Source organism: Erithacus rubecula (assembly GCF_903797595.1).
Source record: "Erithacus rubecula genome assembly, chromosome: 23".
Taxonomy (NCBI): domain Eukaryota; kingdom Metazoa; phylum Chordata; class Aves; order Passeriformes; family Muscicapidae; genus Erithacus; species Erithacus rubecula.
The window spans coordinates 916104-935078 of record NC_136675.1 but is presented as its reverse complement, the minus strand read 5'-3'; the positions used below and the strand labels follow the sequence as shown (position 1 = coordinate 935078).

At 52.1% G+C, this 18975-nt stretch overlaps 2 protein-coding genes and 1 long non-coding RNA gene across 3 annotated transcripts in view; 1 reads left to right on the top strand and 2 right to left on the bottom strand.

The window, feature by feature from the left end:
* The window catches only part of LOC306811815, a 152368-nt gene that overhangs the window by 17477 nt on the left and 115916 nt on the right, over window positions 1-18975 (top strand). The gene's annotated exons all lie outside the window — the stretch shown is intronic.
* Window positions 3703-7896, bottom strand: LOC306811733 (class I histocompatibility antigen, F10 alpha chain-like). Its single transcript, XM_079325710.1, is given in 6 exon segments — window positions 3703-3906; window positions 3908-4029; window positions 4122-4394; window positions 4544-4816; window positions 5017-5280; window positions 7662-7896. Coding segments are annotated over 6 exon segments (1188 nt in total). The 5' UTR covers window positions 7729-7896; the 3' UTR covers window positions 3703-3717.
* LOC306811801 (serine/threonine-protein kinase PAK 3-like) lies at window positions 11102-17587 on the bottom strand. The gene is made up of 7 exons (XM_079325828.1): window positions 16236-17587; window positions 15088-15197; window positions 14227-14344; window positions 13740-13839; window positions 13127-13323; window positions 12126-12263; window positions 11102-11421 (listed from the first exon to the last, which is right to left on the bottom strand). Exons 1-7 carry the CDS (start codon window positions 16428-16430, stop codon window positions 11335-11337), a joined length of 945 nt encoding a protein of 314 aa, XP_079181954.1. The 5' UTR covers window positions 16431-17587; the 3' UTR covers window positions 11102-11334.

Sequence of the window (18975 nt, the reverse complement as noted above, 5' to 3'; positions counted from 1 at the left end):
TCCCTTATGTTCCCAATCCAAATCTATTTCCAACCCCCCTATCTTTGCAGCCTGATCTACTTGCTGATTGTTTCACTGCTCTTCATTAGTTCTGCTTCAGGGGACATGGGCATCTACATGGCGAACCTTAACAAGTAGTTTTTCTACCCGAGTGGCAATGTCTTTCCACTCGTCAGCAGCCCAAATTGGTCTTCCTCTATGCTGCCAGTTCACCTCTTTCCATTTCTTCAGCCACCCCCACAGAGCGTTGGCTACCATCCAGGAATCAGTATACAAATAGAGCTTTGGCCACCTTTCTCTTTCGGCTATATTTAAGGCCAGTTGGACAGCTTTAAGTTCAGCAAATTGACTAGATCCTCCTTCTCCTTCAGCAGCCTCTGCAACCTGTCGTGTAGGGCTCCATACAACTGCTTTCCATCTCCGATTCGTCCCTACGACGTGACAGGAGACATTAGTGAATAAAGCATAGCATGCTTCTTCTGCTGGTAACTGGTTGCAGGGTGGAGCTTCTTCTGCCCATATCACTGGTTCTTGTTCCTCATCTGCGACACCAAAACTTTCACCTTCTGGCCAGTTTGTAATTATTTCCAAAATCCCAGGGCGATTTAGTTTTCCAGTTCGGGCACGCTGAGTGATAAGGGCAATCCACTTGCTCCACGTGGCACTGGTGGCATGATGAGTGGAGGGAACCTTTCCGCTGAACATCCACCCCAGCACTGGCAGTCGGGATGCCAGGAGAAGCTGTGCTTCTGTGCTAATCACTTCTGAAGCAGCTTGGACTCCCTCATAGGCAGCTAGGATTTCCTTCTCTGTAGGAGTGTAATTACCTTCGGACCCTCTGTAACTTCTGTTCCAAAGTCCCAGGGGTCAGCCTCGGGTCTCGCCAGGCACCTTCTGCCACAGGCTCCAAGACAAACCATGGCTCCCGGCTGCTGAGTAAAGTATGTTCTTCACGTCTGGTCCCCTCCTGACTGGGCCAAGGGCTACTGCATGGGCAATCTCCTGTTTGATCTGGGCAAAGGCTTGCTGTTGTTCAGGGCCCCAGTGGAAATCGTTCTTCTTGCGAGTGACCAGGTAGAGAGGGCTCACAATCTGACTGTACTCAGGGATGTGCATTCTCCAAAAGCCGATAGCAGCTAGGAAAGCTTGTGTCTCCTTCTTGTTAGTAGGTGGGGACATAGCTGTAATCTTATTAATAACATCAGTAGGAATCTGACGCCGTCCATCTTGCCACTTCACTCCCAGGAACTGAATCTCCCGAGCAGGTCCCTTAACTTTACTCTTCTTGATGGCAAAGCCGGCTTCCAGAAGAATTTGGATAATTTTTTCTCCTTTCTCAAACACTTCTGCTGCTGTGTTTCCCCATACGATGATATCATCAATATATTGTAAATGTTTTGGAGCTTCACCTTCTCCAGTGCAGCCTGATCAGTCCATGACAGATGGTAGGACTCTGCTTCCACCCCTGGGGTAGTCAGTTCCAGGTGTACTGCATTCCCCTTCAGGTGAAAGCAAACTGAGGCCTGCACTCTGCTGCCAAAGGAATGGAGAAGAATGCATTTGCTATGTCAGTGGTGGCACACCACCTTGCTGCCTTGGACTCCAGCTCGTACTGGAGTTCCAGCATGTCCGGTACAGCAGCGCTCAGTGGTGGAGTCACTTCATTCAAGGCACGATAGTCCACAGTCAGTCTCCATTCCCCATCAGATATACGCACAGGCCAAATGGGGCTGTTAAAGGGTGAGTGGGTTTTGCTGACCACCCCTTGACTCTCCAACTCTCAGATCATCTTACGAATAGGAATCACAGCATCTCAAATTGTTCTATACTGCCGGTGGTGCACTGATGAAGTGGCAATTGGTACTCGTTATTCTTCTCCCTGCAGAAGTCCTACTGTAATTGGATTCTCAGATAGTCCAGGCAAGGTGTTCAATTGCTGGATGCGCTCTGCCATCACAGTTGCGATTCCAAATGCCCATCTTAGTCCTTTTGGGTCCTTAAAATACCCACTCCGAAGGTAATCTATGCCCAAAATGCATGGGGCCTCTGGACCAGTTACAATAAGATGTTTCTTCCAACCCTTTCTAGTTAAACTCACTTCTGCTTCCACCAGGGTGAAGTCCTGCGATCCACCTGTCACACCAGCAATAGAAACAGATTCTGTTCCCACGTGTCTTGATGGAAGTATCGTACACTGTGCTCGTGTGTCCACTAAAGCTTTATATTTCCGTGGTTTTGAAGTGCCAGGCCATCAAATCCACACGGTCCGAAAAACATGGTTCTCCCTTGCCTCACCCTGGCTAGAGGCAGGGCCCCTCTAAGCTTGTTTATCCTTCTTTTCTGAGGCATACATCTTAGAAGTTCCCTCAAGAGGGTCAGACATGTCATTATCAGTATCACGTTCGGCATTTTGGCTGCGAGAAACAGGAGCGGGTCTCCTTTTGGTGGAACTTCCTCTTTCAATGTTTCCTTCCTTCAAATCCTGCACCCATTGTGCCAGAGCAGCCGTAGGCTTCCCATCCCATCTTCTCATGTTCTCTCCAGAATCCCGTAAGAAAAACCACAACTCAGCTCAGGGAGTGTACCTCCTCTCACAACTGGGGGAACGTCTGCGTTGGGTACCAGGGTTTCTAATCTGTACAGCTGAAATTTGGAGGAGGTCCTCCTTAATCTCCTCCCTGAGTCTCCGATGATTTTTCTCTATTTTATCTTCTAAGTCTTGCAAGCGTGTTTCCACAGCTGCAATTCTGGCATGAGTTGGGCCATATACTGCATCTGCATATGCACGAAGCTTCTTTGCCATATCGAGTACAGTCTCATACACCTCATCTCTCTTCATTATCGCTAGGGCAGATGCATATTCAGGTGGCCCAAGCTGCACGAGTTTTCTCCACATCACCGGTGTGCATAGTACCAGGGCAAGCAAAAGCGAGCCCAGGGCGAGCAAAAGCAAGCGGGGGGCAGCTAAAGCAGTGGGGGGGGGGGGGGGGGCAGCTAAAGCAGTGGGGGGGGGGGGGGCGGGGCAGCTAAAGCAGCAAGCAGCAACAAGCAGCAGCAGCAGCAGCAGGCCAGCAGAAAACACCAGCCTAGATAAAACAGCCTGGGGGAAGGGCCGGCAGCTCCATGGTGGGGGCAGGGAGAGGAGCTAGTCAAAACATCAACCCATAACATCCACTCATCCATACGTCCATCCAACCATCTATCCACCCATCCATCCTTCATCCACACATCCATCCACCCATCCATCTACCCATCCATCCATCCATCATCCACCCATCCATCCATCCACCCATCCATCCACCCATCCATCCATCCATCCATCCACCATCATCCAGCCATGCATCTATCCATCATTCATCCATCATCCATCCATCCATCCATCCATCCATCCATCCATCCATCCATCCATCCATCCATCCATCCATCCATCCATCATCCATCATCCACCCATGATCCTTTCTCCCGTCATTCATCGTTCATCCATCATCCATTCATCATCCAGCCACCATCCATCATCCATCCATCCCAACTGATCCTGCTCCAGAATCCAGCCCCGATCCCACGCCACAATTCAATCTGATCCTGCTTTGGACTCCTGCTCTAATCTGGAATCCCTCCCTGATCCCGCTCCATACCTGCAGTCAAGCTGTTGTTCCCATGTCAATTCCTGCAGAAAAAGAAGATCCATGAGTTTCCAGCATGGATCACACACTGGGATTAACCCCAGGATCCATCCTGGGATCCACATGGAGGGGATCCAGAGCTGGATCCATCACTGGTACTCACTGGCTGCCATGTTGTATCTAATCCTGTCCCTCTTCCCTGTGGAAAAGCAGTGGGATCAGCATTGGTGGCACAGGATTCCCACAATGGTGCTGAGTGGATCTGTGCCCCTTCCTGATCCCCAATCCCATGTGTTACCGTATTGGCGTCTCCAGACGACTAATTCAATGAGGACAATGAGGATGATGATGGCAGCAACAATGGACACAGTGACCGCCACGGTGAGATTCCCGCCAGATGTCAGCTCTGGGAATTGTGCAATAGTGAGGAGGGGGAGGGGAATTCCCATTTGGGAATTCCAAATTCCCAAATCCCACATTCCACATTCCCAGCCTCACCCCAAGCGAAGATCCCGGGCTCTGACATTCCAGGATGCTCCACCTGGCACCGGTACTGCTCCCGCTCCTCCGGCCGCACCTCGATCCTGGCCCAGGTGTGGAAGGTGCCGTCGCTGTTGGGAACAACCCCGCCCCACTCCGTCTCCTGATCCCGGATTTCATCCCCCTTCATCCAGTTGACTGTGATGGTGCGGGGGTAGAATCCGTATGCGTGGCAGGACAAGATCAGCACCCCGTGTTCCTCTTTCCCGGACACATGGACATCGGGGGGCTCTGGAGTGAGAGAACAGTGAGAGACATCCATGGAATTCCATGGGAATGGGATGGAGGTGAGATCTGCCCATGGAATTCCCACTGGAATTACCATGTTCCCAAGTTCTCCATTCCCAAATCCCACATTCCCACAGGAATTCTGTTCCCACCTTTGTGGTCCAACTCCTTCTGCCCATATCTGACATGTTTATGGAGCCATTTCGGGCATTCGTGCTCCAGGTAATTTGTCCACCTCTCAACCTCGTTCTCATGTTCCCAGCGCCTCCTGGTGATCTCAGCAGCGCTGTTGGCCGCTACAAATCTCCTGGATTCCAAGTCAAAGGAGATGAAATCCCGCCCATCATAGCCATTCCGGTAGAATCCATGGACGCTCCCATCAGACAGGAGATCACAGCCGGAAACTCGCAACCTCGTATGGAGACCTGGGGGGACCACAGAGACCCATGGAATTGGCCCAGCCCCACAGAGCCCCCTTCCAGTCCCACAGATCCCCATCCCAGCCCCAGGGATTTCATTCCAGCCCCACAGATCCTATCCCAGCACCACAGTTCCCATCCCAGCCACACAGTTCCCATCCCAATCCCAGAGATTTCATCCCAGCCCCACGGATACCTCCACTTACCCCAGCTCTGGTTGTACCGCTCCCGCAGCGTCTCCAGGTTCCAGGCATCCATGTGCTGGATCCTCTCACTGATCTGGGTTTTCCTATCCCAATATCCCGGCTCAACTCCATCCTTTATCCACTGTGTCAGCGGCTCTGCCCGGCCCCGCTCACTGTCGTAGCGCTCGAAGGGGATCCCATCCAGATACCCAATGGACATGAACTCAGGGATCCCTGGGCTGGGCTCTGACACTGCTACGTGCAGGTAATGCAAGGAGTGGAGAACTGGGGGGACAAGGAAATTTGGGGGGGTTGACGGGGTCATGGATCAATGAAAGGGGAACTGGGGGAGCTGGGAAGGGGGTGCATGGGGCCCCATTGTCCAGGAATGGGGGCTCAGGTGACTCCCAGTGTCAAGGAAAGGGGGATACAAGGACTCGGAGAGGTGGGATGGGGGTTCCAGGGAATCCTTGTGCCCAGGAAAGGGGGATACAAGGACTGGAAGAATAGGATGGGGGTTCAAGGGTATCCTTGTGCCCAGGAAAAAGCATCCAGGGGTCCCCAGTGCCAAGGAAAGAGGGGTCACAAGGTGGGGAGACTTGGGAGGGCTGGAATGGGAGGCTCGGGAGTCCTTAATGCAGAGAGAAGAGCGGGGCTGGGGGCTGAGAAAAGCAGGAATGGGAGTCCAGGGCATCTCAGGGTCAAGGAAAAGGGGGGGGGGCTGGGGGTGGAAAGGGCAGAATGGATGGGAAAAGAGGTGCATTGGTACTGGATAAGGGAGTGCAGGGGGGGTCCCAGTGCCCGGGACTGGAAATTCAAGGGGGTCCCAGAGCCCAGAATCCCCCCTGGAACCCTCCACAATCCCCCAGGGATCCTCCCAGACCCCCTGGGACCCCCCACAGGATGAACAGGGAGTGAAGAACTGGGGGAACACAGAGACTGGGGGGGCAGGAAGTGGAACAGGGAGAGCAGGAGAGCTGGGAAGGGTCCAAGGCTCAGGGAAGGGACTGGGAGAGGCGGGATGGGGGATCCAGGGGGTTCTTGTACCCAGGAAAGGGGGTCCAGGGGTTCCCTGGTTTTATAAATGTGATTCGTGCTAATTCAATTATAACTATATTAGCAATATTGTTGCTTTATATCAATTGAAAAAATCTACTTGATTGTTACAAAGCTAAAAGGAAAAAAAAAGGGATAAAGCTGAATTCTCCAGATGTTTGGTGGGAGTAGGGATAGTAAAGATGTAGATCTGGTAACAGCAGATAGAAATAAAGTTTCGAACTTGAATTGCACCAGATTGGGATGATTCCAGGCATTGGACACTGGAATATATGGGAACATATACTTAGTTACATAACTCTAAGTTTAGTGCGCTTGTGCTACCTGCAAGCTTATACAGCAGACACTGAGGAAGACCCAGAGCCTTCATCGGAAATAAGACCTCCAAAGGGACAAGAGACCCCCAACTACCAGTGAAGTATGCGCAACACATTTAGGATTTTAGGAATAGAAACTAGGAGGAGCTTTCCAGAAGATTCTATATTAATATGTATTATCACACAGTATATAAGTGAGAATTTTAGCTCAATTAATTCGGTGCAGAGGGAAGGGCCCTATCTGTACCCCCAGTCAGTGTATTCCCAGTTGGTTTTGCTTATGCTTTAATTGAGCCAAACCTCAATTATACTAAATTACTCACTGCCAAATTAGTATATACTCAGATATATGTAACTAATATACTTTGATTATATTCATTTATATACAATTGCTATTATAAATAAATTACTGCTAAATTTAATCTTGTTTGATTAATTGGATAAATCTGAGAATCCATTTATGACACCGGTGTTGAAGGAAAGGAGGATCTGGGAGCAGGGAAAGGCAGGAATGGGGGTCCAGGGGGTCCCTGGGTCACGGGAAAGGGGGGCTGGGGCTGGGAGGGGCGGGCGGATCGCGGGGACGAAGTTTGGGAGACGCAAAAGTGACACGGGAGTGAAGGGGAATTCCAGGGAATTCATCTGGATCTCTGCTGAGACCCCTGGGACCCCGGGGGACCCCCCGGGACCCCCTGGAACCCTCTTCCAGGAAGCGACGGGAATGCAGAACTGGGGGGACGCAGAAATCTGGGAGAACTGGGGGTCCAAAAGCCGAGGAAAAGGGCGGATCTGGGGTGTGGGATGACCGGGAATGGGGGTACAGGGGGGTCCCAGAACACTGACGGGGGTGCGGGGGGATCCCAGACCCGGATAAGGGGGTGCATGAGGGTCCCGGTGCTGGGGAAGGGAGAACGGGGCAGTCCCCGTGCCCAAAAAATGGGGGTTCCAGGGTTCTCATGCTGGGGAATGCGTGTTAAGGGGGAGTTTCCTTCCCGGAATTCGGGGCTCAAGGGCGTTCCGGTGCTCGGAAATGGGGGTTCAAGGGGTGCTGGTGACCAGAAAATGGGGATTCAGGGGGTCTCCGTGCCAGATAAGGAGGTACAGGGGGGTCCCGATGCTGGAGAAGGGGATTGAGTGGGCTCAAAATACCGAAAATGGGGATTCCGAGGGTTCCCCTGCCCGCGAATGGAGGTTTAGGGGGCTCCTGGTGCCCAGAAATGGAAGTTCAGGGGGGTCCCAGTGCCCGGGAATTGAGGTTCAGGGGGGTCCCGGTTTCGGGGGTGTCCCACTCACCTTTCGTAGCGCCCCCCAGGCTCTCCAGGAGCCCCAAGAGCAGCCCCAGCCCCAGGGCTGGAGCCATCGCAGCCGTCCCCGCTCGCAGCTGTGGCGCGGCTCGAGAGACCCGAAAGCGAAAGTGCCCGAGGGAGCGCGGGGGGAGGGGAAAAGGGGGAATTCCCGGAAATTCACCTGGATCCCCTCCTCGGACCCCTCCGAATCCCTCAGTGATCCACCTGGGACCCCCGGGCCGGGCTGCCGCGCCGCGATCCGCCGATCCAATTTTTCCTGCTGGTGCGGATCCCACCCCCGGCGGAGCACGGCTGGGCGCTGGGACCCCGACCCCTGATTCCCAATCTCCTTCTCTCTCTCTTCCTCTCTCTCTCTCTCTCTCTCTCTCTATCTCTCGTATGGGTTTCCCAGGAAAGGGAGGCCGGAGGTGAGGTGCTCCGGGCTGGCCGGGAATGGGAGGCCGGGGGTCCCGGGGTCACGGAAACAGGGGAGCCAGGGGCTGGCAGAGGAGGATTGCCGGGAAAGGGGGTGCAGGGGGGTCCCAGTGCCCAGGAATGGGGCAGAGTGGGGCAGGATCTGGGAAACGACGGCGGCTGCCGGGAAGGGCCTGGGACAGACTGGGTCAACGAGGATTGGGACAAAAACCCACTGGGAGTAAAACTGGAGCACTAGTGAGCAGAACTGGGAAATACTGGCACCACGCTAAGGGCTACTGGGAGCAACTGACAGCATGCAGGGAACAACTGAGATATACTGGGAGAGACTGGGAGTGATTTGAATCATCTTGGAATTGACTGGAATCATACTGGGAGTGATCAGATCTATATTAGGGATGAATAAGAGAAATTGGAATAAGGCAGGGGTAACTGTGATCATACTGGGAGCAGCTGGCCCATACTGGGGTCTTGCTGGTGTCATAGTGGGACTGACACCTGGAGTGACTGGCGTAGTACTGGGAATGTCTGGGAGTAACTGGGATCATACTGGAGGTGACAGGGATTAAACGGGTCTCATAGCGGGAGTGTCTGGGAGTTACTGGGATCATACTGGGGTCACTAGACTTATACTGGGAGCAACTGGGACGACAGCAGGGGCGAACGGCATCATAGAAGCTGTGACTGGGGCCACACTGAAATCTGACAGAGAGTAACTGAGAGTGAGAGGAATCATACCGGGGATGACTGGGAGCCCCTGAGACAATGTTGGGGGCAACGGGCATCCTACTGGGAGTGATTTGGAACACTCTGAGAATGCCCAGGATCATACAGGCGGTGACTGGGAACAAGCGGTGAGGCGGCGGTGGAGCTCGGAGGCGGCCCCAGCGCAGGTGGGAGCCACACCCGGTTCTGCGGGGGCTCGGGGCTCGCTGCGGGCGGAGGGGCGGCAGGGGGCTCTGTGGGGAGGACAGAGGTGGCTGCTCCGTTCCCGGGACACTGCGCTGGAGGCGCCTCCAAGCTCCGGCCGCGGCCGCCGCCGCCGCCGCCGCCGCCGCTGCTCCCGTGCCCGCACACAGTCGCCGACCATGGCGGCTTATGCTGCGCCACCGCTGCTGCGCCGGCGGTACCGGGGCCAGGCCGTTTTTTGTCCTGCCCAATCAGCGCGCGAGAACGAGGCAGAATCAGCCAATCGCAGCGAGGGGCGGGCTCTGCACACAGCACGATTCCCCTCCCTTTCCCGAGCTCCGCCATTGCTCGGAAACCTCGCCTGAGGAGCGGCTCCCACGCCGCGCCCGGCCCGGACATCGGGCCAAGGAACCGCTGCTGCCCTGAACCGCCGGGGGTTCGGGGTGATCAGGAGCTGAGGGCGATGGGAGCCGGAGGTGAGTCCGGGATGGAGCCGGAATCCACTTGGAGCCTCGGCAGGAGCTCGAGCCGCAGCCGGGGATGCCTGAGAGAGGCCAAAATCTCTTTGTCACTTCCCTCCTCACTCTGGGCAGGAAACAGAACACCCTAGGAAAGGATCGAGGGGGCGGGGAGAGTTTAATCACTGATTAGCACACCTGACTTGGGGAAATTAATTGAATTTATTATCAAACAAGTCAGGGCAAGAGAATGAGAAGTAAAATAATTCCTTCGAAAACATCTTCCCCTCACCCTTCTCTCCTTCCCGGATTTCCCTTTATTCTCCATTCCCTCCCCTGTCCCCACACAGGAGATGGGGGTCACAGTCAGATCATGTCACTGCTTCCCGGTTCCTGTCTGTAGTCCCCGGAAGGTTCAGGACTTCCCGATCTGTCTCGTCTCCCCTCCAGTACGCACACACACATGCACACATACTTTTCTTTTTTCCTTTTTTTTTTTTTTTTTAAAGTAAAAAAAGAGAAAAATTTTAAAAAAATAAATAATTCTCATAAGTCTTTGTTCTCTAGTTCAAGAATTTTAACACACCCTTGGCTGAACAACAGTCCATGGCCATTAGTACCATTTTCTAGAAATGACAATCTCTTTTGTTGCTTCTTATTTAAAAGTCCCTGGCGCTGTTTCCAGGCAGATTCCCACGGTTTGTTTCAGTCACATTCACACTGTTCCTTTCACCCGTCACTGCCACAGCCCCCTCCCCTGCTTGCATTCGCAGGTGGCACCAAATGCATGTCCCTGTGTAGGCACTGCTGAAGGCTTGTGGAAAAATCCATCTCGGATTTTTCCCAGGCTGTTAGCTTTCTCAGCTCCAACTCCGATCTTTCCCAACCTGGGGACTTTTCTCAGTGATAAACAACAACAAAAAGAATGAATAACATAGAGGAACACCTGTTGTTGATCACAAAGCCGTGTGTGTGTCTCATGATGTTCTACAGAAAACATGTTTTCAAAAAAGTGTTGCCTTAAACCAATGAGTCTTTTCTATTTTGTTTTGCACAATCTGTCTTATATGAATGTGATGGCTTTTCAATAAATCGTTGGTTCTTGCTACATTGAAGCAGTCGTGTGTGTTACTGCATTATTTGCTGTTCCTAATCAGACAGCAACATCCCTGCCTGCAGCCCCCAGCGCCCACCCCACCCTGTCCTGGCTGGGGCTGGGCTGGGGCAGGGAGCCCAACAGAAACCAACACCCGTGGGACACTTTGGCTTGCAGGGGTGGAAGGTCCGGGGCTGCTCCCCTTCACCTGCTCCACTTGGTTTAGGATTAATTTTTTTTGTCCCTCTTCCCCACTGTGGGAGGGGGGGATAAAGGCGTGGGTTTTCTCCAACACTGGGAGGGTTTTTCTTTTGCATGGAGCACTTGGGCCTTCCCCGGACCCCTTGTGCCACTCCAGAACCAGTGGCATTTCCCAGCACTCACAGTTTGTAACCAAGAGTTGGCTGTGGTCGAGAAGGCTCCAAGTGCCTCCTTCCAGGCTGTCTGCAGATGCCAAGGCTGCTCTGGACTCTGCCAGGCTCTGCTGGGGCTCAGCTCTGGACTCTGCCAGGCTCTGCTGGGGCTCAGCTCTGGGCTCTGCCAGGCTCTGCTGGGGCTCAGCTCAGTGCCAGGCTGGGCTCGCCCTCTCCTCGCATTACTCGGGGCAGCCGAGTCACAGGGGCAGAAGGAAGGGACATAAAGGTGTTGAGGTTTAAGAGAGTTTTTATTCCAAAAACTGCCATAACAAACAGACTGTCATAACGACCCTAATTAACTAGCAATGCTAACTACCAAAGCTAACTAGTCCTAATAACTGTAAGACAAAGCTGTTCTCAAGTGCTTCATCTCTGCTGCACCTGTGGTTGCTTTGCTGCAGTGATCAGAGGGATCAGGCTGGAGAGAGGCTTCGCTGATGACAAAAATGGGTGCTGCCCAAAGGATAAAAAAGAAAGAAATGAACCATTACTCAGATTAGGTCTAAGGAAGAATTTTTTTACCAGGAGAGTGGGGAAACACTGAACAGAGGGTGCCCTGAGATGTGGGAGATGCCTCCTCCCTGCAAGCATCCAAGCTCAGATCAGGCAGGGCTCTGAGCCACATGATCCACTTGAAGATGACCCTGCTCGTTGTGGATCACCATGTCCAGATGACCTCGAAAGGACCCAGCAAAGCCAAAGAAGGCGAGGATTCTGCTTGCTTTGCATGTGAAAAGCAGCAAGACTGGAGATTATCGGATGTAATTAGGATACTGCTGGGAGCCAAAAAAAGCAGCCCTTTCTCAGGCTGCTTGCTTTCTCAAGGACAAAAACTTATAACAACGATTAAACACCTGCTGGAAACATGAGAGACGTGATGTTTTCATAAAAGCGTGTTTTCAACGAGATGTTACCTTATTGGACCAATGAGATTTTCTATTCTGTATGGCATGAACTACCCTATATAAGTGTAGTGTTTCTCTAAATAAAAGCTCTCTCTTTTTCTTCTCCATTACATGAATTATGTTGCATTATCCTTTTTGCCGCTCTCCTACAGCTCAAATGCAACATTCAGAGATTATTTCCTTGGGGGGCCCCCCAGAAAACCCCTTCCCTTCCTCTCTCCGCAGTTTCCTCCGCAGCCGCTTCGCGCTTACCTGCAGCAGCTCCTGGGCAGAGTAGCGCCGCTCCTCGTCCACTTCCAGGCTGCACTCGATGAAGTCCCGCATCAGAGCCGACAGGCGCCGGGGCTCCTGCAGCTGCGGGGTCCCGTTCTGCCGGATCAGAGCGCGAGCCTGCGGGAACAGCAAACGCGGCGCTCTGCCAGCTCCCTGCACACCCACCAGTGCTCACAGCGAGCCCGGGATCTCAGCCCCTGCTCCAGGGGCAGTTTCCTCCCCGGCAGAGATGCTGCTCACGGCTCATTTTTCTATGCCAACCAAAAACCCCAAACCCTGATGCAGCCACAGCCATTGCAACATTCAAATGATCTTGCCTTGAGAGCCAGTTTCATTGGCTGACTTTGTTAGTAGGAACCTCCATCAGAAATAGCTCATTTTGTTTCTCCAAATATGGACACCAGCTTTACAGACTCTTTTCAAGAGTCCCTGCGATCCTCCTGTGTTATTTCAAAGGAGCATGCGTGCAGTGCCACTGATAATGAAGTAAATGCATTCCTTATGCCCATCCCAGAAACTGCCAGGCAAGGAACAGGAGGTTTGGGTTGCTGAGAGCTCAGGCTTGATGGCAGAGAAAGTAGCTTGGACTAGGAAGGAAATACATTGGACTATGAGGACGTTAAGCAATCATCATCATGTTTTAGACAAGTTTCCCAGTGAGAAAAATCAGGGGGGAGTTCATAGTGCAAAACCTCTTTTAGAAACTCCTTCAGAAAACTTGTTGGGTTTGGGGTGGGTTTTGGGGTTGATTTGGGGGGTTTTTGCAAGATAACATCAGAGCTGATACACTGGCTTCAGATCATCCTCACAGACAGAAGAACTGCAACAACTTAAAACCCTGTCAAATATTCATCTGTGTTCAGGCTTGAGTGCTCTGGGAATTCCCTTCCCAACATGCAGAAACCTCCAGCTGCTTCTCCCACTGCAGGGTCACCCTGTGCTCACAGGCCTCTGCAAACACTGGAGAATTTGCCTCTTACCATAGCCCCTGTTTGCTTGAAGTAAGGAGGTTCTCCTTCCACCATCTCGATGGTCACAATGCCCAAGGACCATATGTCCACCTTGGGGCCATAAGGAGAGCTGGTCACAACTTCTGGGGCCATCCAGTGAGCTGTGCCCACCATGGAGCTGCACTGGTCCTGCTCAGAGCTGAGCTGAGCGCAGAGGCCAAAATCAGCTGAGGACAGAAACAAACACTGTCAGAGAGGGCTGGGATGAGGAAAGCAACCACAAAGATTCCCCACTCTCAGTCTGAGAATGCAGTAGTGAAAAGTCTGGAAAAGTCCTCAGGGCTGTGGCCAAGGAATGATGGAACTCGACCCTCAAAGAAACCCTCAGTGTTCATGCAGTGGCTTTTACTGATTCCCTTGAAGTTTAGATTCCAAGTCCCATCCCTCTGGAATGGCCATACCCAGAGCAAAGCCACTGCTGACACCCTTCTCCTCTGCTGAGCTCTCTGCATGGGGCAGCCACTCTCAGCTGGCAGCAGGGGCCGGGCAGTGCCCCCAGCAGCACTTGTGGGGCTCTGGCCCTCACTGGGAACAGCCTCACACCCACACCCCGGGAGCACTGTGCCTGGCCAGGAACACCCACCCAGCTTGACAGAGCCGTCCATTCCCAGGAGGATGTTGGAGCTCTTCAGATCTCTGTGGATCACCCAGTTGGAATGGAGGAAATCCAAGCCCTGCAGACACTGAGAGAGAACAAGAAACACAAGGGTAAAAATCAATTGCCAGAAAAATCACACAGGAAAGGACAGTTTAGAATTCTCCCTGCAGTAACTTTGCTGTGACAGGGCAGGAGACAGTGCAGACAAGCTCCAGGCAAACGGTTCAAGGCTTTGCTGAGAACAAATCAAATCCAAAAAAGAAAGAGAGAGTACCACAAGAGCAGGAAAGAGGACAAGGACAGAGTGGAAGTGTGATACTGGCTGGCCATTCACTTCAGAGGCTCTTTCTCCTCCAATTCATAAAAGCAGCACAGAAGCAAAGCCCTGAGCATGGAGTCACTCCTGTTCTTACACCCTGTTTGGAAGGACCATCATGTCCAAGCCCTGGGAAGCACAAGTAGGATCTCTCACCTCCCGACTGACAGCTGCCATCTCTCCTTCAGCCATGCTTGTCTGCCTGACAATGTCCTGCAAAGTTCCTCCATCCATATATTCCATGACCAACCAGAGATCTTCATCAACAAGGAAGCTGGAAGAGGAGAACAATGGCATGGAGATGAATGTGCACTGCTCAATTCCCCCAGGGAAAAGCCTCAAGTGGAGTTTTGTTTCCAGGTCACTTGTCAATGAGAACAGAATCAGATGGAGAGACGTTCCTGCCAGCCTGCACAGGCCTTGGAATCTACACAGTCTGAAGGAGAAGAAGACACCTGTGAGAAAGGAGATGCCTTAGATGGCAAGCAAGTGAAAAATGCTGTTTAGCAACAGCCCAGACCAATGTGGAACCACAACACTTGCCCCTAGCTGGTTCAGCATCTGAACTCATCAGTTCCACCATTCCCTCCAGAACAAGGCAACACAACTTCCAGAGTTATCCAGGCAAGGAGGCTGTACAGCACTTGGGACAAAAGTTATCAACTGTTTGGAAAACCTCGCACAAAGTCCCTTCAAAAACAGACAAGGCCATTGAAGAATGGGCAAAGGAGGCATTTCTGGAAACCTGGACTTCCTGGCATGTGCAGCAATGGAAAAGAGTTGGGAAGAAGAAGCCAAGGGAAATAATTTCTGCCATGGTTTATCAGCACTTGTCATAAGACACAGCAAATGGGGTCAACTTGAAGAAAAAAACCAAACAAAATCATGGGGGGAGTGAATTGCCAGGCTGTTGTTTTGTGAAGATATGGCTGGGTCAGGCTTTTTCAAAACAGGCTACAGACTATGGATGGAAGATTAACACAGGGCCTTGCACGGGATAAGAACTGGAGCACTCACCTGTCCAAAGAGTTGACAATGTTGGGGTTCTTCTTGCCTTTCAGGACCAGGATCTCATTCACAGCTCTTTCGCTGTTCTTGTCTCTGATACTCATTTTCTTTATGGCCACCTGAAGGGACATTGTAGACCTTTAACTGGAGGGGTCTGTGGCAGGAGACCACAGCAAACACGGAGCAAATCTTTTTGGAGTGACAGAGTCAGGCTGTGTCAAACTGCCTTGGGATGGGACAGCAAAGCTCAGCAAGTGCCATTCCCACAGCCCATTCCTCTGCCCACTGGGGGCTGCTTACAGGGCACGTGGCCAGAGACATTTGGCCTTGTAAGCCCTGCATTAATGGTCCCTCAACTGTCAGCCTCAAAGCTCTGACAACATTTTCTACAACTACAGTCTTCTCAAATGGCCTTAGTTTACCACCATCATGATGATCATTATGATCATTATTCTTTAAACACATTTTGCAAGCAGGAGGTAACTCTGGTCCTGTGAAGCAGAGCAAAACAGCCCAGAGCCCTTTAGCAATTCTATGGGATTTGGTCGTGATTTCAAATGCTGCTGCTCTGTTTGGGATTGTACAACAAAGCAAACACAGATATCCATTGTCACAGGCTATCACTGACACCAGACCCAAACACAGCTGCAGGGTTCAGGAGAGAGCTTTGCTCTGGACACCCATCTTCTCATTTCTCTCCCTCTCTCTCTGTGAGAGGGAGTGCTGCAGTAGGACTAAAACCCCAAACTGAGCCCAGGCAGGATCTCTCCCTAATTAGACTGTGAGGTATCCTTTGAAGATGAAAAGTAGGTGAAAAGTAGGGTGGAAACACTGCTAAATGGTGCTCCTGTCCAAGGCTGGGATGAAGACAAATTGGGCCTCAGTCTCCACCAGTTGAAGCATTCATGGTTTTAGATATGAAGACCAAGGCAGCGTGTCCTGCTCTGACAGACACTGCTGCCCTCCTTGCGTTCCTTTGGGCACTTCAGAGGGACCAAGTGTGTCCCAGCTGTGTTCTGAAGGTGACACTGCTCTGCCTTCAGAGGAGCAGCCTGTGCAGGAAAGCTCTGCTGGGCCCCCAGAGCTCCAGCCACAGCTCCCAGCAGAGGGGAAAGACCTCGAGAGCTGCCAGCCGTGCTGGACGTGTGGGCACTGACCTCTCCTCCAGTGGCCCTGTCGAGTCCTTTATAAACAGTTCCGAAAGCCCTGGAGACAAAACAGCAGAGAAGAAAGAAGGCTTTAGGGCCTGGGAGTGAAGCCAGCCCAGACAGGAGATCTCTGCTGCCTGCAGCATTCACAGAACATCTGGGTGCATCGACCCTTCCAACAACAGAGCAGCAGCCACCAGCCATCTGCCAGGCAAGGTGTGCAAGAGAAAACTGAGCCTAATACAAAGGAAAAGGGCTGCAGCAAATCCCAAATGCCCACGCTGAATTCCTTTAGTTCAAAACCTGAGTAGGGGGTGGGTGTCTAAAGAACTGTAAAAAATGTATTTCATCCTTTTGCATTTCCTGCCTAAAACTTGCAGGATTCCCAAAGGCCCTGCCATCAGGCAGGTGATACATTTTCCCTTTGAGTGCAGCAGCTCTGTGTCTGTTACTGAATGCACAAGATTTATGACCTGTGCTGAAAAAAGCACTTAGTAAATCTTTTTGAGACCTGTTTTCTGAGAGTCACCAGATGGTGAACTGCTCTTTAAGGCAAGAAAATTCCAGGCACAGAAGATCTTCCAGGTCCTGCTCCTTGCTGCAGGCAGGACACTGCCAGGCTCAGGGGCCTTTGACGGTGCTTTCTGACCACAGTTACTAATTCTGATCAGGACTGAGAGACAGCAGGTTCACAGCCCAGTGTCTGAAGGTGTTTGGAGCTCTCCTGACTTCTTACTTGATCCTGCACCAGCAAAATACCTGGGCCCTGCTTGTGCAGAAGGAACTGCTATGCACTTACCCTTGGCCAATCTGCTCCAGTTCCAGGTACTTCTCAGCAGGGTCCCCCATGCTCACGATGTTCCCTGAAAGAAACCACATGGAAGATGCTCCCTTCCAAATGGAGACCCTGCCTTGCAGCAGAGCCAGAATGCAGCCCCACTACCTGGACCCTTGGTCTCAGCTGGGGAAGGACAAGAAATGGCTCTGTGACACTCAGCTGCAGAGCAGCACGGGGTGCAGCTCATGCTGAGGCATACACACAGCACCTGCTCTGGCACACAGAACAGAACAGACATACTCAGCTGCATCAGGCACCACTCCTCTCTCCCCTCTGCCTCCAGGGCTGTGCTGCTGTCACAATGTTCAGCCCAGGATCCTGCAGCGGAGGGAGGTTCAGTGTCCTCTTCCCAAGCAGAGGCAGGTTCTCCATCCTCTTCCAAAAATGCTGCAGGTTCTCCATTCTCTTCCCAAAATGCTGCAGGTTCTCCATCGTCTTCCAAAAATGCTGCAGGTTCTCCATTCTCTTCCCAAAATGCTGCAGGTTCTCCATCCTCTTTCAAAAATGCTGCAGGTTCTCCATTCTCTTCCCAAAATGCTGCAGGTTCTCCATTCTCTTCCCAAAATGCTGCAGGTTCTCCATCCTCTTCCAAAAAGGCTGCAGGTTCTCCATCCTCTTTCAAAAATGCTGCAGGTTCTCCATCCTCTTCAAAAAATGCTGCAGGTTCTCCATTCTCTTCCCAAAATGCTGCAGGTTCTCCATCCTCTTTCAAAAATGCTGCAGGTTCTCCATCCTCTTCAAAAAATGCTGCAGGTTCTCCATTCTCTTCCAAAAAAGCTGCAGGTTCTCCATTCTCTTCAAAAAATGCTGCAGGTTCTCCATTCTCTTCAAAAAATGCTGCAGGTTCTCCATTCTCTTCCCAAAACGCTGCAGGTTCTCCATCCTCTTCCCAAAATGCTGCAGGTTTGCCATCATCTTTCCAAGCCACAGGACCTTCACCATCTCCATCCCATGCTGGGGGATGTTCATCCTCCCCTTCCGAAGTCACAGGATGTCCTCTGTCCTCGTCACACACCGGGAGACGTCCGTCGCCCTCATCCCACGCTGTGGGAGCTTGGCTGTGCTCATCCCATGCCAGGGGACATCCACCCTCCTCCTCCCACGCCGGGAGATCTCCACTATCCTTGTCCCACACTGAGGGAGCCTTGCTGCTGTATTCCCCAAGCACAGGGTGTTCGCCCTTGTCCCCCAGAACAGCGGGAAGCTCACTGCTGCCTTCTTTCTCTTTGGAAGCAGAGGGAGCCAGAGAAGGTGCTGATGCAGCTTTTGTGCCCTGTGGACAGATGGTAGCATGAGGGACAGGAAGTTCTATTTCAGTTATCCCCTTATTTATCCTCAGCTACACATCCAACTGCACTAAGTAGAAACAGAGTTCAGAATTGTTCAATCTAACAATGGGCTCAAGTTGACATTGCCACTTATTGTTGGGAATTCAGTATTTCGTCATGGCTAAGGCCAATCTTCGGCCTGCAAAACCAGACCTGCAGCTCTTCTAAAAGTCTTCAGCAGAAAAGGAGAAAACTGCCAGGGGTCCCTTTGCTGCTGCTGCTGCAAAGACCCTGACAGGAACTTTCTTTCAGCCTCCCAGTTGGCACTGGGCTGCCACACACAGAGCTCACAACTTGCTGCACAATTCTGAACACCAAAGGTTTCTTCCCACTCACCAAAGGAGGAGCTGCTTGGAATCCACGCATGAAGTGCCCTGCAATGGGAGAGGGAACATGAACCAGATGCTGGTAGGAAAAGAATTGCTGTGGTGGGAAATGCCACAGAGCAAGGCAAGCCCAAGAGAGCATTTTGCTTTCACAGTATCCCTGCAGGAGACACAGTCCCTTCACAGAGCAAGCAAGGGAACAGCACAAAGTACTGGGCTGTGTCAGTTCTTGGATGGAGCAGCAAACGAGGGAGCTC

Coding starts and splice junctions, on each gene's coding strand:
- LOC306811801 (XM_079325828.1), bottom strand. CDS start 16,430: ATGGCTGGTGGCTGCTGCTCTGTTGTTGGAAGGGTCGATGCACCCAGA. Junction 15,198..16,235: donor ACAGGGCCACTGGAGGAGAG/GTCAGTGCCCAC, acceptor ATGTCCCTTCAG/GTGGCCATAAAGAAAATGAG. Junction 12,264..13,126: donor TCAAGCAAACAGGGGCTATG/GTAAGAGGCAAA, acceptor CTGTTCCCGCAG/GCTCGCGCTCTGATCCGGCA.